The 10,546-nt window shown below is 47.0% G+C and overlaps 1 protein-coding gene across 1 annotated transcript; it reads left to right on the top strand.

Moving 5' to 3' along the window:
• Positions 1-4,345: 4,345 nt before the first annotated feature.
• Positions 4,346-6,232, top strand: LOC128541118 (uncharacterized). Its single transcript, XM_053511337.1, has one exon. The coding sequence runs from the start codon at positions 4,346-4,348 to the stop codon at positions 6,230-6,232; it is 1,887 nt and encodes a 628-aa protein (XP_053367312.1).
• Positions 6,233-10,546: the final 4,314 nt, after the last annotated feature.

The following is a 10,546-nucleotide window of genomic DNA, read 5'->3' as shown; positions in this document are numbered from 1 at the left end:
TGGTTTGCGTATCCTGTGCAAAATGAACACCATGTGCTCCACGTTCACTTGACTTTGTAACCATAAAATTTTAACCTTCTAGGCCTCCCATGGATAGATCAGTGTTGTACTGGGACTCAAAAATACATCAACACATTTGATATATCAATGAAGGCAAACCTGTTGTGTAAACAAATATGAGACAATGCTGGAGCTGTGTTTTTTTCTGGATAAAAGACCTGATAATGCTTACATTTCTCAAGCGACTTCAATGAACCAGTTTGAAAATTCATGTTCCATTTATGAGCTACGAGTATTTAAAAATAGGTTTTGTCTGCAGTTTTTTATGAATTTCTGATAACTGGGATAAAACTGCTGCTTTCCGCTCAAGACATGAAGTGTGTATCAGCTTTAGGCTCACATGCACTTAATCTCTGGTGCTAAATATTTTGTTGTTATAAAGAATTACAAAACCTTCTGTTTTGTTAGGCGTGAATTCGCTTTATTCTTGTGGTGCACATTGTGGAGACGTCCCTATATTTCCCTATATGTCATATACTGTAAATTTTAATGTTCATGTAATGTGCAGAAGGTGGCACGGTGGTGTAGTGGTTAGTACTGTCGCCATGCACCTTCGGGGTCCGGGTTAGATTCCCGGCCAGGTTCGATTCCCGTCTCTGTGTGCGTGGAGTTTGAATCTCCACCCCGTGCTTGGTGGGTTTCCTCCGGGTACTCTAAATTTCCTCCCACAGTCCAATGACCTGCAGATTAGGCTAATTGGCGTTCCCAAATTGGCTGTAGTGTGTGAGTATCTGTGTGTGCCCTGCAATGGATTGTGCTTCTGGAAGAATGGTAAAAATTTCTCATAAACACATCAACCTTGTGGAAAGCCTTCCCAGAAGGCACCTGTTATATCACAAAGTTTGAAGTTCGAAGGTCAGCCTTTATTCGTCACACATACGTTAGTGGACAGTGAAATTCTTTCTTCTTCTCATATCCCAGCTTCTTGTTACTACGCAGGAGTCAGAGTGCAGGGTCAGCCATTTCACAGCACTCATAGAGCAGACAGCGTTAAGGGCCTTCGCTCAAGAGCCTAACAGCAGCAACCTGGTGAAGCTGAGGCTCGAACCACCGACCTTCTGATTCGTAACACGGAGCCTTAACACACTGAAAAATTACTTAATTAAAATTTTTTATGACTCAGTCTCATTGGCCTTGGCTTATTTTCTGTGAATATCATTGTAGCGTCTGGTTAGGATCACAGATGATCGTTTGGACTCTATGAATGCAAGAGACCCTTTTAGCTTTGACATCTGCCTATAAATTACAGGCCTGGGCCCATGTTTTACATTTATATGGGTGTTTATTGCCAGTGAGTTCCCTACCCTTATCACAAGGAGGCTAAACAGATCAGTTCCCAAGTCTCTACATCAAACTTCAAACACATTCCAAACACTAGCAGGGGACCTCTGAGCCAGCCACCAACAGTCTAACCAGACCAGGGGTCTGGCTCCACACTTGCAATACACATACCGCACACACATAAGGACATTTACTCTATTTTATACCATGATTATGCTATTATAAAGGTATCCTGTATATGCAGGCATTGTATGTATGCTCCCTTATCTGATTACACTAGTTACAACTTTTTATTTGCCTTATTTAGACTCTAATTGCCTATATTCAAGTGTATAAATGTATCTCCCTTTTCCTATATCCTAAAGGTGCCTTTCTTGGTATCAAAATGATCTAATCCTTATTTCTCAAACAATGATGTATTCCATGTGATTACAAACGACGTTATGTATTTTCTACAATATTTTGAAATAAACTGCAACAACCCTCTGGACCAGCAGTAAAAATTCCAATGGGCCATAAAGGGAGACAAAGAAAGTTTCTCCCGCTAAAAATTCATGCCTTTGATTGGCCATTCCACCCAAACAGTGGGTGTGTCAGGGCACTATCAAAAGTCCCTAACCCAGGCTATTCGGTGCTCAAAAAACCCTCTTCTTTTGAGACGAACACTTCTTCTACTCTCTGCAAAACTCATCTCTTGAGTTTAACCTTCGGCAGTGTTACCTTCAAGAAACTTTGTCAACTTGCTGTGGACTATTCCTCCCTCTCGAGGAACCAGAGGAAAATCTCCAGCGCACACCTTGAGATCGACCATCTACACCCTCGTGTCTACTGAATCAGGACTCTTTTTCATAAACAGAGACCAATGCAAGTATCCTTTAAAACTCTTTAGATGCGTGTATAAGTTTTAGCCCCTTTTAAGGTGAACCTTGAGTCTTTGATGATTCTCATTGGGTTGTGGTTAATCGATGTGAAGTACTGCCATTCTTTTGTTCTTTTCTTTCTTCCTCACTGTTCTTTTACCCTGTATGTACTGTATGTGTTTGTTTAACATTGTTATATGTTAGCTATAGCCCCCTTTATTAAATTCATTGCTTTCACTATAGATTGTCTCTGTGTGCTGCTCACAATCCAAAGTCACTGAATTGTTGATCCGTCGGTTACATGCTAAATTACTGCTAGCACTGCAAAGTAGGGAAGCTATCCTTCCTTGGCCAGGAAATAACCTTTCCTAGAATTGATAAATAATTATAGTACCTGCTCGGTGGACGGACAGATCAGATAATTGTACATTAATTCTGCTACAGTTCATTCTAATCTAAATATTTATTATTAGTTATAACCAGTTATAATTAGTTGTAAATATTCCCTTTTAAGCTAATTTGCTACATATTTTGGTGGAGAATGCGGGCACATTTCAAACTTGTTTTGTGAGCAAACTCAGTATCGATCTATTTGTGTGGTATTACGCGCGCTAAAGTGAGGCAAGTCGCAACGCGAACTCACTCTCTTGATTGGGTGGTTCAAACCACCTTTAGTATTGTACTTGTAAAGACGAAGAAATCTCTTTACATTTTAATATTATCAAGATCGCCTGTTGGAACGAAGAAATCTTCCTTCACTGCGATAAAGATTGATTTGAGCGATGTTCCTCTTATCATCTTTTAAAGGCCTTATATTATCATAAAAACAGCGAAGAAACCCTGTTTTTAATTGTAAGTGGGTGGGCAGCGAAGAAACCCTGCCACACACCTCTTTGTGCAGCTAATTGGCACAAACCTTAAAGCCAAATTAGTGTATAACAAACAGCGAAGAAACCCTGTTTGTAGTTATCAGTGTGTTACAGGCAGCGAAGAAACCCTGCCACACACCTCTTTGTGCAGCTAATTGGCACAAACCTTAAAGCCAAATTAGTGTATAACAAACAGCGAAGAAACCCTGTTTGTAGTTATCAGTGTGTTACAGGCAGCGAAGAAACCCTGCCACACACATCTTTGTACAGCTAATTTGCACAAACATTTAAGTTAAATTAATGTGTAACAAACAGCGAAGAAACCCTGTTTGTAACCGTTAGTGTGTAACAGGCAGCAAAGAAACCCTGCCACACACACATCTGTGTGCAGCTAATTTGCACAAACCTTAAAAGTCAAATTACAGTGTACTTGTGACCTCGCAGTAGATCGGCCGCTAGAGCAAGCGCTCGGATTTAATCAAAGTACCTTTGACTAACACTAGAGGGCAGACTAGCTAGGTGGCTAACACTTCCCAGTTTTAACTTTACCCCCTCTTTTCTAACCTATAGTAGCTCACCCACTCCACCTTGTGGTCATTCTCTGTAGGTGGGTTTCCTGGGTAACCCTGTCAGTTTATTTGGAAAGCTTATTCGGACACTTCCTGTGCTACATAACTTTGAGTAACATGATTATTGTGTCCTATTTAAGCCTCTTTCTCTTTTGTTAAGCCTTAGTAAAATTTGGTTCAAACAGTGTTTAAACTCAAGTTAAGAGTCAACCTCTGTATTCTAGGCCTTTGTGGTACTTCTAGGTAGCATTCACCCTAGTGCTTAGTCGGCAAAGCGACTAAAAGGCTTAAATCTGCTCGCTCCTATATCTTTCCTCTGTGCTTTGTGTATTTGTTTGCCTGTTGTCATTTTGTTTCTGTCTTCTTTGATTAAGAAACCAAGCCTTTGAGAATCATCAGGGAAGGCTGAGCAATAGATTGACGACCCAAACTGCACAAGCCGTTAGGCGGTCACGCTGTCAACAGTCCGGAGTTAGATCCTTTCCGGTGCCCCCACAACAATTAGGCACTCCCTACCATTCACGGCTGAGGTAACAGGCGCTTGGACTATTCGCTGTTAATTATTATAGTCACCAAACCAATTATACCGCCCAACCTAAGTACTATTGTCACACTATTGTCGTTAACACTGGTAGGACTTGCATTGGACTTTTGTGCTGTCCCTCCCCTTTTCTCTCTCCCTCTCTCTCTTCACCAGTAAGCCAACATGTCTCGATCATCCAGCCCTGAGGCCCACTGGGATCGTCTAGAGGTCTGGATGAATGCCTTGACTAGTAACCTTCTCCCTGAACCCACCGGGGACCTGCAGAACCTGAGCCGAGAACAGCTCGATGACAACCTGAGTGCATTGATGGCCCGCGATCCGACACAGGACTACAGCCACAAAGAGCTGGCCAAGATCATCGGGTCGCTGGCTCATAATCTCCTCGGCCACGCAAAGCTGAGTGAAGCAACGATCCACCACAAGGAACAGGAGGCTGCAGTGCTAAAGCTCCAAGCTGGGGAAGCTCAGAAGAACTTGGTGCTCTGTCAAAGGCAACTGGAGCAACTAAAGTCGGAGACTCAGGACAGGACAGCGGACGAGAAGGAACCAGAGCTACAGGAAGAATTGGAGAGACTACAAAACGCCTTGACTGATCTCCGCGCCGATACAGCACACAGAGAAAAGCAGGAAAAGGATGCCAGAGAGAAGCTGAGCGAAAAACTTGAGCAGGCTGAGGCACTCCTGATGAGAGCAGAGACAGAACTAAAGGAAAGAGAAGCCAGGGCCAGGGCCTATGAAGGCCACCTGCGAAGTACCCGAACTGAGGTCTGTACTCTGGCCCAACAAAGAGACTATTTGAAAGAAGAACTTGACACAGTTCACAAAGAGCTTAAACACGCATATAGACTGCAAGGGGATCCTGAAAGAGAGATGCACACCACCGAGTTTCCCTTAACCAGTGGACTAGTACCCCCTAGTCAAAATATACTGATTGGAAAGGGGAGTGAGAGCCCAGTGCTCAAGACATCAGCTGCCAGCATCCCAGAACCCCTGGCAGCAGGAAGGGGGTTGGAACCCTTCCAAAGATTATCCTCTGATCATGGCGTGTCAACCAAGGAATTGGATAAGCTAGCTAGAAACATTCCCGTCTTTACTCCCAACCCTGCAGGAGGCCATGACATCCACTCATACCTCAACGACGTGGACTTCCACCTGCAAACGGTGACTAATGCTACCACACGAGACAGACTTTATCTGCTCAGAATCACTGCTAGCCGTGAGGTGCGCAGTTTTCTAGACCGGCAGACAGAGACAGTTAAAAGGGATTACCAGCAACTGCAGCAAGCCTTAATCAGGGAGTTCTCTGACCCAGAGTCAGAGCAGGGACTGATCACGGCCATGGACCTTAAACAGGGCAGACAGGAAACCACGCAAGCGTATTACAACAGACTCCGACAGGCCTACTTCGGAGCACGAAACGAGCCGGGAATGGAGGACGATATTAATTTTAGGTCCCTGTTCCTCCGGAACCTGCACCCCACAGTGAGTCACCATCTGGGGGTTTTGGCATGCCCACGGACTATGTCCACCCAACAACTGAGAGAGTTAGCCCACAAGGCCTATGCAAAACAAAGAGCTGCTTCTGAAAAGACAGGGAAAACCCCCACCATCTATCCTGTGTCTAATCAGAGTGTAGAGCTCGCTCTAGAGGGAGCCGAGCAAAGCCCCAATGACAACAGAATGGCCGGACCCTTCCCAGCCAACGGGGGGCAGCGCGGACATGGTGATGCACCGCCCAAGCACCAAACGGGGCACTCCGAAAGACCCTGGGACAGGTCGCAAACACCTCCCAACCCACAGGGTGCCGCCACATGGGAAGGAAAGAGGCGGCCTAAAAGGAACCGGTTTTCAGCAAAACAAGCGCCCAACTCCGGCAACCAGCAGCAGAACCCCTCTCAACATGCTCGGGACCAATCCAGATTTAAACCATCGACAGACCCGAACCGGGAAGCCACATTCGAGTCAGCAGAGATTATGAAAGTTTTAAAGGAACTCCTCCAGAAAAAGCACCACAAGAGAGACAAAAAGGATGAATCAGACCAGTTATGACTAACCGTGATGTCGGACCCTAACGCCCAATCAGAGTTTTCCCAAAGTGAACTTTCCAAACAACTCAATGCTAATCCTCTGTTGACCAAACAACAAGAGATCCCATCACTAAGTGATGACATCACACAACCACTGCGGATGACTACCGAAACACCAGAGCCAGTCGACGTCCAGTTTCACACCCTCAGCCAGGATCTCAATGTACCCGAGAGTGCGGTTTTGGTGGTCTGTCTCCCGGAAGAGCCACATGAAATCGGTCCTGACTGCCTGCCAATCACCACACAGGCCCCAATGCCAAGGTTGTTAGGGAACCTAATTGAAAGGGGGGTGGCCAAGAAACTCTACCTGGCTGTCACATTGGAAAATGAAGTGAGGCTAGAGGCCCTGGTGGACACAGGAGCCGACCTGACGTTAATGTCAGCGCAGCTTTTTGACAGGCTGCAGATCGCCGTCAAGAGACAGAATCGAACCCTTAAATATCAGAGCTGTGTGCTAAACGTGCAATCATACAGCCAAAATGATGTAAAACTGGAACAACTAGCTCCCATTCACCTAACCATCGGCCCTATGAGCCTAGTGCACCCTGTGTACATTTCCCCATTGGACACATACCCTCTCCTTATTGGCAAGGACCTGCTAGACCGCTTTGAGCCCCTATTGGATTTCAAACAGCTTAAATTTTGGGCCCAAGTGCGAGAACCCCTGCCCCCTCAGTCACCAAGATCCCACCAGACAGATTGCCAGGTCACAAAGGTCACAGGAAGCCTTGCAAACAGCCCCGGGAATGCGTCGACCCAAGAGCAAAGTTCAAGGTCACGGCTATGCACTTTCCAGCTAGCCAAAGACTCTGACTCATATGACCTTCAAGTTATGGGGGCCTTACAGCTGAATGATGTTACAACAACTGACTCCATGCTAGCACTATGGGCAGACAATTCAGCCATCAGTGCCTCACTGTTCAGTGCTCTCACTCAGCAAGCCGTGGACATCCCCACTGCTAACAAGCGCACCCGCTTCCCTTTAAACCCCTGCCTGTCAACCATGGTAACTGCCAAGCGCATCTGTGCTCTGAACTTAAAGTGGAATGACAGGTGTTTAACTCATTACTTCCTGGTCCTTCCGGACCTACCGCATGATGTGTACATTGGAGCAGACATTTTGATTCGACTCAGGGCTCACGTGGACACAATCAATGAAGTGATATGGGCTCCCATGACCTCACAGGCCTCCACTGTTCCTGTCAACCTCGAGAACCTCCAGTCGGGTCAAACCATCCCAGAGTTCTGCACGTTGGTCAACGAACAAGAGACTGTAATACCCGCCTACACCAAAGGAGTCGCTGTTCGACTCAACCTGCGACTTGGCCAGACCTGCAGCCACACATTGGGCTTCTTCCAGCCCTCACCCGAGTGTGGGGAACTGGGCCTCACTCTGGAAGCCACACCCCTCGTTGAGGTAACATCTCGGGCAGTGTACATCCTGTTCAATAACTGCACAGCAATGGATGCCAAAGTACCAAAGGCCTACCGCCTGGGTTGGCTAGTAAGTTATGACTTCCACGACTTTGAACTGATTCTTCCAGTAATTGGACCCATCCCAGAGTCAATGATTCCAGAAGAAAATGCTGGCAAACCCGTGTCAACAGCACCCTTCAATACCATCACCATAGCTTCGGTCATGCCAGTGGTCAAGGAGCAGGTGTGTAGGACAGAGCTGACAGAAGACCAACATCTCTCAGTGTATACCGTCTCCAACTGCGCCACCAGTGAGACCGACCATGTTGCTGCACCCCTGATAGCCCACGAGACCAACGAATCGATGGCAGAAGAGCCATACCCAGGTTTTGAGAAACAAGTCCAGCAAATTCTGAAAGACGCTGATGCTATACAGGAGGATGCGGACCGCCACAAGCTCCGCCAAGTCTTGTACAAATACAAAGAGTCATTTGCCAAGGACTCTTTAGACTGCGGCCTCACTAACCTCCACGTAGTGCGGATACCGACACACCCAAAAGCGCCTCCCACTTTTGTCAAGCAATACAAGATACCCCTAGAATCATATGAACCTGTACAAGAGATCATCAATTCTATGCTTGAAAAGGGTGTTATTCGGCCATGCAACAGCACCTATTCTGCCCCCATCTGGCCTGTCCTCAAACCAAACGGCAAGTGGCGACCGACGATCGACTATAGGAAGCTGGACCAGCAGGTGCCGCTATCACGGTGGCCCATGACCCAACTTGAACAAGAGATCCCGAGAATCAAAGGTGCCACCATCTTCTCCACGCTCGATGTGGCCTCCGGATTCTGGACTATACCGGTGCATCCAGATGACCAACATAAGCTGGCTTTCACCTTCAGCAACCGGCAATACACCTTCACAAGGTGCCCATTCGGCTATGCCAACTCACCTGCCGAATTTAATATTTTTCTTAACAAAGCGTGTCCAGATGCCAGAGTAAGAGGGAATCTAATCTACGTTGATGATGTTCTTATGAAAAGCATGACTGTGGCTGATCACCTCAAAGAGATTGACCATGTTTTGCACCAACTGACTGCTGCTGGTGCCAAGATCGCCCTCCACAAGGGACAATGGGGAAAATCCAAAGTCAACTATGTGGGTCTACTTATTGGACCACAAGGTATTGAGCCTCAATCCAGCCGCATTAAAGCCATCCAAACCATCAAGCCACCTGCCAATGTCTCAGAACTCAGAAGTTTTCTAGGTGTATGCAACTATTCGCGGCAGTTCATTGAAAACTACTCGGACATTGCACGGCCTCTTACTACACTGCTGAAAAAGGACTGCCCATTTGCCTGGACAGATACTCAGCAAAATGCTATGGAGGAACTGAAACGACATCTGTGCACTGCACCATGTCTGGCTTACCCCGATCCACAAAAGGAGTTCTATTTGGAGGCTGGGTTCTCCAGCCACTGCCTCAGTGCCGGTCTATACCAGCGCCAGGACCAGGACAAAAGGGTGGTTGCATATGCCAGCAAGATGCTTCTTCCTCCAGAGTGCAAATACTCAGACTGTGAGAAAGCCCTGCTCTGCACTGTATGGGCTCTACAGAGATTCTCCAACTACATTGGAGCACAGAAAGTCATCATTGAAACCTGCCACCAGCCTGTCACATTTCTCAACAGCCAGCGCATCCGCGACGGTGTGGTCACAAACTCACGCATAGCCACATGGCTAATGGCTCTCCAGGGGCGCAATGTGGAAGCACGATATGCCCAGAACCACAAGTCGGCGCTGGGTAATGGCCTGGCAGCCTGCCAAAGTTGCTCTGAGGACGCACCCACAGAGAACATAGAAGCAGAACGGACCCAGGTACAGCCGTCAACCTGCCACAGGTATTTTGACGAAAACGTGTGCCAAGGCATGCCCACTGCCTACGTTGATGGATGTTCCTATCACCAAGAAGGCAAACTACAAGCAGGCGCTGGGGTCCTCTGGCTAAAAGATCGACCTTGTCCACCACAACACTTCAAACTGGGTCCACAATCATCACAATATGCAGAGATAGCAGCTATTCTAATAACTCTGCAAGTAGCCTCGACTCACAACATCAGAGAACTGCTCATCTGCACAGACTCTAACTATGCCAGACTCAGCTTCCTGTGCCATCTTCAAAACTGGAAACTAAATGGTTTTAAGACAGCGAACAACAAAGAAGTTAAACATCAACACCTGTTTCAGGTTTGTGACGACATCACGAGAAAACATGATATGATCGTCTACTGGAAGAAAGTGAAAGGACACTCTAAGCAACCTGGAGTAGACAAGGACCTTAACGACCAAACAGATGCCCTACCCAAAGCAGGTGCACTCCATGGCGAGGTATGGTCCCCACCTAACCGCCCACCCACCCTTAACGTGGTAGCCATAACCCGCAGTAAACAAACTCAGCCTGTCACAATGAACGCCTCACAGCCACTTACACTGGCTCCTCAAATCACCGCTAGCGACATTGCTGACATGCAAGCCTCAGACCCCGCTATACAGACTATCCTTCACCACCTTTCCGACCCCTCCAACCACCCTATCACAGCCGCACACCTGGCGAATACACCAAAACTCAAAGCACTCCTAAACGTGAAATCTATGCTGCGTGTGACGGACAACATCCTAGCGTATTGTCCTGATGACCTCACTGCGCCAAGGCTTGTGGTGCCACAGTGCCTAAAGGGGGGTATGCTGATGTATGCTCACGACACACCATGTGCGGGACACCACGGCACAAGAGCCACTTACGAGACACTAAAACAAGTGGCATACTGGCCTGGCATGCAGCAAGATGTGGCAGAG

This window comes from Clarias gariepinus, chromosome 2 (genome assembly GCF_024256425.1).
Source record: "Clarias gariepinus isolate MV-2021 ecotype Netherlands chromosome 2, CGAR_prim_01v2, whole genome shotgun sequence".
Classification (NCBI taxonomy): Eukaryota; Metazoa; Chordata; class Actinopteri; order Siluriformes; family Clariidae; genus Clarias; species Clarias gariepinus.
This window is presented reverse-complemented; position numbering and strand designations above follow the sequence as displayed.

What these genes read in the sequence shown, in the direction of transcription:
- LOC128541118 (XM_053511337.1), top strand. Translation starts at nt 4,346, where the DNA reads ATGTCTCGATCATCCAGCCCTGAGGCCCACTGGGATCGTCTAGAGGTC.